Genomic DNA, 12,476 nt, shown 5'->3' with positions numbered 1-12,476 from the left:
GTTCCCTTTTATATTAACCACCATTCTACTCTCATAGTCTCTCTTTGCCAATCTTATTTTCATCTTCACATCCCCTTTCAACTGATCGTATTTGGTCTGGTTCTCCCTTGAAGAATTCACCTGACATGCATCATACACCCTCTTTTTTTGTTTCATCATCTTCTCTATCTCCCTCGTCATCCAAGGAGCCCTTGCTTTGGTTCCCTTACCCTTCCCTCTTGTTGGAATGTACCTAGCCTGTACTTGGAACATCTCCTCCTTAAAGATCACCCATTGTTCCGTTACAGTTTTTCTGTCAGTCTTTGGTTCCTTAAGCAAGTTCACAAGGTATAATTAAGAGTTAAACTACCCCATTTATGCCTTGGGTAAAAGTCGCGTTAAGCGTTATCTGCACCCCTCTCTAGCCGTGCCTCCAGGCCCGGTTAGCTTCGGAGTGTCCCCTATAATTACTTGAATCCTCCTCTTTTAACTTCTACACTTAACCCCTGCTGGTGTTCCTTTCTTATACCATTCCTTTCAATTCAAATCCATGGAGCTTCCCTCTGATCTATCAATCTACTTCCCTTTCTTCCCAGATAGGTACTTTCTCTTGTCTGATCTCACGCCATCCCTCCGCTTCTGTTATTTTCCACTGGAAAACACCTATTTCCAGAGATGTTATTGTGGCACATGGGCCCCTTCTTATCTGTCTAGTGAATCTCCCTCATCAGTCTGGTTTCTACAGTTGAATAGATTCTAGCCCCAGCTGTGCCTTGTTTTTCTCAAGTTATTAAACTCTCTTTTCAAGGTCAGTGACTTCATGCCTTTTTACTGTGTTTTATTCAGCTGTAATCTACTGCGATAAAATGTCAAGCTGATCAGTGTTTTTTCCATCAGTCGTTTTGCTAAGCTGGTTATAATTGGTTACTTTGCTTTGTGTGTGTTTACATAAAGTAAGTATTAATAAACAAATTAGTAATTACATTCATATATATGTATAATAAAGAAAATAAATGTTAAATAGACAAATTGATTAAGTAAATTGACTAGAATCTTAGTCACATATCAGCCATGATCTCACTGAATGGCAGAACAGGCTCGAGGGGCTAAATGGCCTACTCCTGTTCCTAGGTGTAGTCCATCCCATCTGTGTAGCCATTCCCAATCTCTGGTGGTCCCAGTGTCCCAACAATCTGCAACCCATCATTCTAAATCACCTTTGCAGCCACACATTAACAATCCTAATCTTTCCCTGCTTGTCTGGTCCTGTGCCTGACACTGTGAGTAACCCAGACATTACTACTCTGGCGCTTCTGCTCCTTCAGGTTGAACTTCATTCATTGAAATCCTTGGAGAAAGGTGAAGCAGTTTAAGAGAGGAAATTCCAGAACGTGAAAGCATGGTCACCAATGGTGGGCCAATTGCAGGGGGATTGCATAAAAGGCCAAATCAGAGGAATGGAGTGTGGGGAGGGGTGGTTTATTTTTAGGGCTGGATGAGTTACAGAGATTGGGAAAGGTGAAGGCTTGAAGGGATTTCAACAAGAGAATGAGATTTTTAAGTTGGAGGCATTGGGGGAACCAGGAGCCAATGAAGGTTAGCAAGGCCACGGTTGATAGGGGAGCAGGACATGGTGATTGATAGGACACAAGCAGCAGAGTTTTGGATGAGTTGAAGTTCATGGAGGGTGGAAGGCAGCCTGGAAAGCATTGGAATAATAATCAGTAGGTGACAAAAGCATGGATAATGGTTTCAGCAGATAGGCCGAAGCCAAAACAGAGGCGTGATGTTACAGAGCTAGGCGGTCTTTGTGTTGGGACAGTAGACACCTCTACCACCATGAAGGTCAAGGGCAGCAGGCGCATGGGAACACCATCACCTCCACGTTCCCCTCCAAGTCACATACCATCCTAACTTGGAAATATATCACCGTTCCGTCATCGTCACTGGGTCAAAATCCTGGAACTCCCTCCCTAACAGCACTGTGGGAGTACTTTCACCACATGGACTGAAGCTGTTCATGAAGGCGGCTCACCACCACCTTCTCAAGGGCAATTAGAGGTGGGCAATAAATGCTGGCCTAGCCAGCGACGCCCACATCCCAGGAACAAATAAAGACAGGAAGTGCATACAGATGCAAGATTGGCTCCATATACATATTTAAATAGATGTACATAAAAGACCACTCATTCACAGGATAATGGACAATCATGGGATTTGATCACCAAAGCACCAGGAAAATCAGAGTACCATTTAATACAAATGGCACTTGACTCAGTCAGTGTGAAATGGTGGCTCAGATGTAATGGCTTAAACCCCTATAGTTGTATCCTCTAACTCACCTCGAGTAATGCTACAGGAGATCTGCGGTTTAGACATCCGGTGTTTATAGCTGTGCTGTGAGGAGCTCCTCCATCTCAGGTGCCAGCAGCAGCCAGTGCCAGTCAGTCATACAGAGCCAGCCAGCGTCAGTCAGTCACACAGAGTCAGCCAGCCAGTGTGTCAGTGTCAGTCAGCCAATGTCAGTCAGTCAGTGAGCCAGTCAGTCACACAGAGTCAGCCAGTGTCAGTCAGCCAGCCAGTGTGTCAGTGTCAGTCAGCCAGCCAGTGTCAGTCGCTGTTCCCACAGGTGCCGGGCACCGCGCCCCCTCGGGGTTGTCTAGGGAACCGGCCCTGAAAGACACGCAGCTACCCACACATGCGCCGTCGCCATCCGTGCCCAGAACTCGTTGCAGGAGCGGCTCCATTTTGGTAAAGCATTTTTTTAGGTCGTTGTTCGCCTCGTTACCCTTTTATTGAAGTAAATCCCGTAGTTTTTTTTAGACTTTATATATATTTACAGTTTGTGTAAAATAAAAAGCTAACGCCCTCTCTCGAGCTGGTTGCCTTCTGCTGTGTGTTGGGGTAGCAGGCTGCGAGCTTGCGGCCTATCGGGCTCACTCTGCGCCGTCACCGCGCACTAGCCGAGACCGTTTGTTTTTCTGCCATCTCGACGTTTAAATAAAAACCCGTTGGTGCCGCGCGCCCGGGATTGACCCCGGGCGCGCGCGCGATCGCTCCCTCCCCGCCCCCCCTCGCGCGCGATCGCTCCCTCCCCTCCCCCCCCCCCCTCGCGCGCGATCGCTCCCTCCCCTCGCGCGCGATCGCTCCTTCCCCATCCCCCCTCGCGCGCGATCGCTTCCCCCCTCGCGCGCTCGCTCCCTCCCCTCCCCCCTCTCGCGCGCTCGCTCCCTCCCCTCCCCCCTCTCGCGCGCGCGCTCCCTCCCCTCCCCCCTCTCGCGTGCGCGCTCCCTTTTCTCCCCCTCGCGCGCTCTTCCCTCTCGCGCAGGCACGCTCCCTCCCCCTCTTGCGCAGGCGCGCTCCCCTCCCCCTCTCTCTGTCGCGCGCTTGGAGCCCGGGGCCTGCTGGCGTTTCTTCAGCCTCATCGGCGATTCGACGTTGTTCCAAGCTGCCCTCGGTTTCGACGTACCGTCGCTGCGACTGCAACTGGTCCGGATTCTTGGTGCTTCCTGCTCACGGCCGGCCGGTACTCGAGGGCTTGACTGCGGGCCTGGATGCGCCTCACACGGAGATAGTTGGGGGTAAAATTTCCTTAAGTTAGCAGGAGGTTGTGTTCCGGGGAAGCTGTGAAACAAAAGACTAATTTCAGGGAGTGGGCCCGGTTGTTTGAGCCGTCAGAAATGAAATGCAAAAAGGGGAGATTGCTGGTAATTGTTTACCTGCCGCAAACAGCAGCAGATTGAGGGCCGAGGTGTACAGTTTGGTTCTATTGATGTGGTGCCACACAGGTGACTTTTCCCTCTATTTTACTATATTTGGCTAAAACCACGGAGCATCCAGTGACAGCCAGACGGTTTGCATTGGCTGGTGCCATTAATAATGGGAATATAGGAATTTATACAATAGGAAAAGTTGACAGAAAATGCATGCAGATGTAAGATTTTAAAATATATTGTATAAATATATATATATGTGTATATATATAGTATAGGCTGCATGTTCCAATGTGAACATTCCTATGAAGAATCTTGTGTTACAGCAACTTGTATTTATATAGTGCCTTTAATGTAGTAAAATATCCCACGACGTTTAAAATAAGTAGTGTTGCCACTTTTCCTGTGATGCTTCACCGGAGTTAATCTGGCCACTGACCTGTAATGCATCCTATAGTAAATCACTGGGAATATTTTGAATCTTCAGTGTACATTTGCAGGTTTCTCATTGCTGGGTGGTGTTTGTCACCCTGGTCTGCTTGCCATTTTGCTTTTACCAGATTTCTCTCCAGATAAGTTTTATTTTTGATATATTTCAGCCTTTTCCTGCCGTTTTTATGGCATTTGCCAGCTTGGCTCTGCTGATTCTGGCTTTCATATTTTCTCCTGACATTCCATTCCCTGCGCGTTAGGTTCCAGCACCTTCCCCAGCCTTTTATATCTCATCCTGGGATGGTTTTGCTCCATGAGTTCTACTGTCTGCTTGTGTCTGACTCCCCTGACTTCTCAGCACTGCTTTTTGCCACTGCCCTTCCCAGCCATCTTCTCTCCCTTAAGTCCAAGTGGGCACAGGCTTGGAACATATCTGGCATACAGCTGGTTTAGCTAGTTGTAGCTAGGCAACCTAACTTTGTGTGTCACAATTCTGAATCATGTTTTCTGTGTCAACGTTGAAACTGCCTATGTTGCCATTTATAGCGGAAATCCATACGTAAGCATTTATAACGGCAAAATGCTAACTCAAAATGTCAATTTTTGCTATTGTGCTTTTTTTTGATTATCCGGTTGAATCACTCAATTCTCTGAAAAGATTTTCATCGGCCATTAAAATCTTTTAGTACTTTCATTAAAGTTTTTACTTCAAGGCCTCAGCCTATTTCAAAAGTCTGAACTTTGATTCGATGTTTTTTGCCTCAACACTTGGACAGAGCTTTCAACCACATCTGTGCATTGTGAGCATGTGTAGTTTGTAGATTTTACCAGTGTTCATTAGTTGGTTTCTGAGAATTTGTGAGTATCTTTACTTTTTACAAAAGATTTTCAAAGAAACTAAAAGATTTAATTATCAGATTTATTTCAGGCAGGTCTCGTTTAAAATGTAAAGACCTTTTCTCTGAAGGGCTCGGTTAGCCCATACCTGTGATTAGCAGCAATGCTTTATTTACTTTCCTTTATAATTAATAATAAAGTTTGTTCATTGAAAATGTACTTTTTTCTTCAGTTGAAAATTCAGTAAGATCTTGCTCTTCTGAACCATTTCTGGATTCAACTGAAACACATTTTCAGTCAAGCAGAAGAATTAGTCCGAGTTCCTGCTTCTGATCTCTATGTTGGCTGGCAAGTGTGGCGTGTGAATCTAGTGAGATGCCCCTCTTTCCCACCCTTTCTCCCAGGGATCTCTTAGCCTACTAAAACTCAGACCAATTCCCATTTGGGAAAAGAACTTGGATACTGATCACTCTCCATGGAACTATACCTCAGGAAGGAGTTTTCAGGAAATGAAGGGAGACAATTGTTAAACATAAATGAATAAAAAGGAGGAAGTTGGAGGAGTGAGGGAAATGTTTCTACTAACTGTGGCCCTATTAAATATATTCACTTTGGTTTTTCCTCGTCTCCAACAGAAGTGATCTTCAGGTCACCCTTTCAAATCTGGGATTCAGCAGAGATTAAGGAACAATCACTCCTGTAACAATTCCCCAATTAGAAGGCTCTCAACTCCACTCCACCGATTAGAAACAGTGAATGGATTAGATGACATTGAGAGGTGGGCTGTAAATCTCTTTAGGTGGATGTTTCTGACCGGTTCATGTTTTGATGATGGCCAAGGGCATGTCACCTGTTTATTCAGTACAGGGAATAAGTTAATCTATGTATTTTATGGACATTGTTATTGGAGATGAGGAGGAATTATTGGGCCACTACTTTGGTTCATTGTTAAATAAGAGTAAAATAATTACAGGATCCTGAGAGGGTTTGATACTCTACATGGCTCAGTTGGTAAGTGCATGTCCCCTTATCAGTGTCATTTTGGGGGTTTTTATGCAAGGTATTTTTTTGGGTTCACTGTCATTGGACACTGCCATAAGCAGACCTTGCATCCCCTATGTTCCGGAGTACACCTTTTTCTGCCCAGTATCTCAGTAAACCATTTTGAGACCCAGGTATAATAACAAAGAACCCTTGCTGTACCAATTACTGGATCTGTTGTGTACTGCCATGTGATTTGTCTCCCTTAGAAGGTGGACAGAATATACACCGTATCAGACCGAGACTCAGGTTTTAAATCAACAGATGGCTTACACAAATCGAGTAAATGAGCAGTGTACAGTATAAAACAGTGCATCATACACTGCTATACTCTGCTTGATATATGAAATAAGGATACCACTCACTTTTTCCCTAAACATCAACTTTAAGACAGAAGCATTTTCTTATACTGTGATGCATGCCACAGCTTAACCCCTCTGCTCGTTAAAAACTGACATGCTCTGGTAAAACAGGCTTCCTGCAGAAATATAGTTCCAACTCCTTTGAAGTTGTACAGCAACAAAGGACGTTGGTTCACTGCTTCTCCTAATTACATTAGATCAGTAGCCACCCACAGAAGTCTGCATTTCTCGTCATTATTGAATGGATGTTCAATGTGTGACAATGATTTGGTGTGATTGAATTTGAGGGTTTTGGCCATTTAAGCAGTTAAAACCATAGACATTATGCATTTCTAATCATTTAACAGCTTGTGAAGCCCATTGCAGCCTGAATTTCTGGTGTCTGAGCAAATGGCTTTTCTGTGGGAAATGTGTGATCTTGGATTTTAACCCCTTACATGCTGTTCCTAGCAATACAAAATACAAATTTAAAAATTCAACACAAAAAAAAATAAAATCAGTCAAGTTAAGCCATACAATCCAGTAAGGTTGTGGTTTCATGCCTGGACACGAAGGACCAACAATTGGTCTCCATACTCCTAGGCTGGGAAAGGGGTGCAGAAAGTCAGCCAGCTTCCTGCTCCTGATTGCTATCCAATGACCTTTGCTGGAAAGTGTGCATGGGGGCATCAGATTTGGACAGGATTAGGCTTGGCTGTTGAGTTATACACCACTGAAAAGACTGCAGACACTACCTAGGCTTGTGTGTAAAGTATGGCCACTTGGATAAGATGCGAGAGGGCTTCTGGTATCAATGGAACTGTTTCACCATACATCAGCTTCAGGAGGGGAGAAATTTGGAAAGAACATTTCAGAAAAAGGAATAAAATCTTGAATTTGATGAAACTGCATCAAGAAAACACTTTTTTAAGAAAGTATTATTTCCCCCTTCTGTGGTTGCTCTGCACCATGTAGTCTGCCACCAAGATGATTATTGGACATGTGACACAAGTGTCACTCACATGCTGAGAAGTCATTAAGTGGACCCTGCAGTGATGCCTCCCCTATCTGCAAACGGTGCTCAAATTCCATACGTGTTTTTCCCCCTCTCCTACAGGCACTGACAACTCATGGGGTACACATCACAAGCCCTCTACTTCTTCATCCAAGTGACAGTTCATGTGTGAGCCTGGAGAGTGAGCGTTGGTGGCATCATAGCTGAGTTCAATTCTATACTATTCAACATCCACACAACAGCTTATATACAATCTAGTCCTGATAATTCAACGTTGTTTTTGCGTTTAAAAGATCTGAATTATCCAGTAATTCAAAATAAACAATGAATAATCGGAAAGTGACAATTTAGTTCTTAAAAAATGGAATTATCAGTTCATTTGAATTAAGTGGTTTCAAATTAAGAGAAATAGATTGTCAGTTCTTTAACATAGAAAACATCCCAAGATTTACAGAGAAGTAGATAGGTGAACGAATTCTGAGCCATGCAGGAAGAGTTTAGGAGTCAAAGAGGTTGCTGATCAGATTTCAGTGCACTTGGTGGAGGCAGTGACAAATTGTAACACTAATGTACTGTATTTTGCAGCACCATTGACTTGGGAATTAATGTGTAATAACTTTCAGATCCCTGATCTGGCATAATATTTCCAGTGTTACAGTAAAGTGGCTGTTAAAGTGGCCCTGACTAGGTATGAGTGAGTTGATACTTTACCTATCTGCTCTCGTAGGGAAGTGCTCCCTAGATTCCGCTGTGTGCCACTAATTTAAACACTTTAACTTTGAACATATAGAATCAACTTCAAAGTTTTAATTCTTTTTAACTAACAAATTCAGCCTTTGGTTCCATAAATTTGATGGGGTTATATTTTGTTGCTCTGAACATGGGGCATCTGTTGACATGGTGGATAGAGCAAGCTTTTTTTGTACAGCTGCAGTGAGGTTTTGGAATTGATTGTGTTCTATACTAGAACCCCAAATAGTTTAAACTGTGGAATGCAAACTGAACATTGAAAACCCCACTGGCTGTAGGCAGCATTTCATCATCCGTGTGGTTTGTAGGTGGTGTGTCATTTACTGCGATGCTTTCTTCTGAACTATCGATTTAGATCATGTGAAAACAAAAAGATGGTACTTGATAAAAAATAATACATTCATTGTTAGATGATGATTCTTGTATTATCAGTAAATTGTGCTATTTGGTGAAAAATATTAAAAGTGAATGTGAGGCAATCTGGTAAGTCGAGTGGTTGCAACAGGGTTTACAAACTTAATGGTCTCAAGTTTAAATCTCTTGAGTGTCAGTTAAATTTTAGGAATGGGCTGTTCTCAGCGAAGTTATTGGATGAATTATATACCATTAGAGGGCTTCCTCGATTACATCTGTGGGCTACCCAGTGTGGAACTCTGTCACACAGATAAGTAAAGTGCCAGGTTTGATCCCTGAGCTAATTTAGAGGATCTCGGCCAAGGTAGATATAGAAACGCTAGTTAGCCTTGGCTTATCAGTGAAGCTTCCTGACCTTTAATGCTCACCAGACACACCGCTGCAGAATGGACAGAGGACCGATTAGGGTTGAATTGTTTGCCAGCGCTCATTAATGAATAAAGAATGGCTGCTCTGTCAAAGTGCTGGAGTTCTTCTAATGCTTGTGAACCAAAAATTTGTAAGCGTCATCAGCAGAGGAAGCAACAAAATTGCAAGCATATAAAGATGATTTCTGTTGTTGCAGGAGATGGAATAAGGTGAAGAAAGAAAAAAAAATCTTGCATTTATATAGGACTTTTCATGACCTCAGGACGTCCCAAAGTGCTTCACAGGCAGTGAATTACTTTTGGAGAGTCGTCATTTTTGTTTGGTAGGTAAATGCAGCACCCCAAATTAGTATTTCAGTGATGAGATGGATGATCAGATAATCTGGGACAAAATTAATTTTCACTTGGAAAAACATGGGTTAATTAATGACCACCAATGTGAATTTGTTAAAGTCAAGTCTGACAAACTTGATTGAATCATCTCCATTATTTCATTGAAGAACTCAAAGCCCATCATTTCAAAATTGGCAGATGACACACAACTTAGAAATGTAGTAAATGGTGAGAAGGATAGTACCAAACTTCAGGAGGACATCGACAGATTGGTGAAATGGGCAGACACATGGTAGATGAAATTAATGACTAGAAGTGCGAAGTGATACATTTTGGAAGGAAGAATGGGAGCCAATATAAACGAAATGGTACAACTTTAAAGTGGGTGCAAGAACAGAGACCTCAGGGTTCACAAATCTTTGAAGGTGGCAGGACAATTGATGAGGCTGCTAAAGCATATGGGTTCCTTCACTTTATATATAGAGGTATAGAGTACAAAAACAAGGAAGTTGACTAAACTTTTATAAATCACTGAGTCCTTAGCTGGAGTATTGTCCAATTCTGGGCAGCACACATTCGGAAGGATGTCCAGTCCTTGAAGAGGGTGTAGAGGAGGTTAACTAGAATGGTACTAGGGATGAGGGACTTCAGTTATGTGAAGAGACTGGAGAAGCTGGGGTTGTTCTCCGGGCAGATGAGGTTAAGGAGAGTTTTAATAGAGGTGTTCAAAATTGAGGGGTTTTGGCAGAGTATAAATAAGCAGTAACTCCACTGGCAGGTGGGTCGGTAACCAGAGGACGCAGATTTAAGATAATTGGCAAAAGAACCAGGGGGAAGATGAGAATTTATTTTTGTACCCAGCAAGTTATCTGGAATGTGCTGCCTGAAAGAGTGGTGGAAGCATATTCAGTAGTAACTTTCAAAAGGGAATTGGATATATACTTGAAAAGGAAAAATTTGCAAGACTATGGGGAAAGAGCAGGGAACTGGGACTAATTGGATAGCTCTTTTGAAGAGCTGGCACTGGCACGATGGGCTGAATGGCCTTCCTCTGTGCTGTACAATGCTAAACTGTGTTCATTCAGGGATGAATGTTAGCCAAGACATTGGTAGAACTTTCTCCTCTTCAAAAATATTGCCTTGGGATCTGAACAGGCTGGCAGGGCCTTGGTTTAATGTCTCATCCAAAAGATAGCACCTCTGTCAGTGCTGCACCTCTCAGTACTGCTCTGAAGTGTTAGCCTAGGTGATGTGCTCAATTCCTGCATTGAACCCCTTCTGATTGAGGTGACAGTGCTAATACTGAGCCAAGCTGACACTTTTTATGTAACTTGAAACCCTTGCTCTGGAAATATGGCTCCTGTTAAGTAACCACAGACTACTTCTGGCAGTAGGTAGTGGGTGCACGGTGGCATAGTGGTTAGCACTGTTGCCTCACAGCGCCAGGGACCCGGGTTCGAATCCGGCCTCGGGTGACTGTGTGGAGTTTGCACATTCTCCCCATGTTTGCGTGGGTTTCCTCCGGGTGCTCCGGTTTCCTCCCACAGTCCAAAGATGTGCGGGTTAGGTTGATTGGCTATGATAAATTGACCCTTAGTGTTAGGGGGATTAAATACGTGGGGTTACGGGGATAGGGTGGGATATGTGTTGGTGTAGGGGTTACGGGGATCGGGTGGGATATGTGTCGGTGCAGGCTTGATGGGCCGAAATGGCCTCTATCTGCACTGTGTGGTTTCTGTGGTTTAGTGAAAGAGGCTTGGCCTGCCCACAGTGTTGTCTGAAACACTGAGCGGAAGCAGGAAGCATCAGTACGGCTCGGTGGGTGTGTTTTTGTCTTTAAAGTCTTCTCTGACTTGCTCTTTGTGACCAACAGGGATGAAATGGCTGATCGTCTCATTTACAGAAGTCCTTTGCAACAATCCACTCGTGTGCGGGGAAAATATCCCCTTCGTGATGACAAATCTCAAGGGTATCTAGGCATAGTACCCGCTGGTGACTCATTCAAACGCAGACCAGACTATGGATCGCAATGCTCGTCTCACAGAGAAGGGCGAAGATCAAGTGAGCATGATGAGGACAAGTTGAAGAAGATTTCTTACCCCCACTTGAGGTCTGACGATCGAGGAAGGGATCCTAAACGTTCACGGCTCGAGCACCGTAGCCGCAGCAGAGATCGTCACAGCAAAGAGCGCCGTAGCCGCAGTCCAGAAAGGCACCGCAGTTGCAGAGCCAGAAGTCCTGACCGGCGACAGAGTTTGACTCCAACTCGGAATCCAAGCAACAGTCATGCTCAGGAGTACAGCAAAAGTAAAAATGATGAATTTCGTGAATTGGAAATTGCCCGCAGGAGGAAAGAGCAAGAAGAGAGGATCATAGCTGAAATGCTACCTCCCCCACAGCGGGAACTTGCAAACCCCACTTATGGCTTATCTGAGCATTTTGATAAGAGTATATTAGGCATTCAGCAGTCTCCCAATAGTGGCTATGTTTTGCATAGACCAGATGAGGCCCCACAAATGCCAAAGAAATCTATCCTGAAGAAACGCACTGAACCAGGATTGGAGCCCTCGAATTCAATGCAGGTTTGATCTGTATTCTATTTTTAACTGGTTTACAACTTAGTTCTTTTTCTAAAACACATGACTCTTCCTTTACTCATTTCACATATTTTAGGTTTTTTAAGATGTTTTTATATGGTAATGCATTTAGATATTTTCAGATTTAATAACATTGTAAATGTAGATTGCTGTGACACAATAACTGCATTTGAGGCTGAGCTACAGGTAGAACCTTCCCCTCTTTAATTTCATACCCCGCCCCCCCCCCCCACACAACAACCAGTCAAAACTGGAATCAATAACGGGGGTTTGGAATACAATGGGAAGGAAGTGATGTTTGGTCAGACACCATCTGGATGGAGTACTACATTCAGTTCTAGGCACCCCACATCAGGAAGGATATATTGGCCTTGGAGTGGGTGCAGTGCAGATTCACTAGAATGATGCAGGGGCTGAAAGGATTAAATTATGAGGACAGATTTCATAAACTTGGCTCATATTCCCTTGAGTTTAGAAGATTGAGGGATGATCTAATCAAGGTGTTAAAAATGATAAAAGGAATTGATCGGGCAGACAGAAACAGTTTCCTCTGGTGGGGGGGATCCAGAACAAGGGGGCAGAACTTTAAAATTAGAGCTAGGCCTTTTCAGGAGTGACACCAGGAAGCACTTCTTCACATGAAGGGTAGTAGAAAT

The 12,476-nt window shown here is 43.8% G+C and overlaps 2 protein-coding genes across 8 annotated transcripts in view; one reads left to right on the top strand and one right to left on the bottom strand.

Moving 5' to 3' along the window:
- abcc10 (ATP-binding cassette, sub-family C (CFTR/MRP), member 10) overlaps nt 1–2,559 on the bottom strand; it is a 257,280-nt gene extending 254,721 nt beyond the window's left edge. The window contains exon 1 of the mRNA XM_085998249.1: nt 2,322–2,559. The gene's annotated coding sequence lies outside the window, so the exon portion shown is untranslated. The remainder of the gene's footprint in view (nt 1–2,321) is intronic.
- Nucleotides 2,560–2,621: 62 nt separating this feature from the next.
- znf318 (zinc finger protein 318) overlaps nt 2,622–12,476 on the top strand; it is an 87,700-nt gene continuing 77,845 nt past the window's right edge. For 2 of the 7 annotated variants that reach the window (XM_085998068.1, XM_085998062.1), the window contains exons 1-3: nt 2,690–2,730; nt 9,088–9,213; nt 11,097–11,805. In XM_085998068.1, coding sequence (XP_085854194.1) covers nt 11,104–11,805 — 702 coding nt within the window. In that variant the 5' untranslated portion in view covers nt 2,690–2,730; nt 9,088–9,213; nt 11,097–11,103. Of the gene's footprint in view, nt 2,731–3,356; nt 3,561–3,582; nt 3,768–9,087; nt 9,214–11,096; nt 11,806–12,476 lie in introns of those variants that run through there. The other 5 variants (XM_085998069.1, XM_085998064.1, XM_085998063.1 and 2 more) reach the window with 5 other exon arrangements.

Source organism: Somniosus microcephalus, chromosome 9, assembly GCF_052327205.1.
Source record: "Somniosus microcephalus isolate GS21.2 chromosome 9, FLI_Smic_1.0, whole genome shotgun sequence".
NCBI lineage: Eukaryota > Metazoa > Chordata > Chondrichthyes > Squaliformes > Somniosidae > Somniosus > Somniosus microcephalus.
This window is presented reverse-complemented; position numbering and strand designations above follow the sequence as displayed.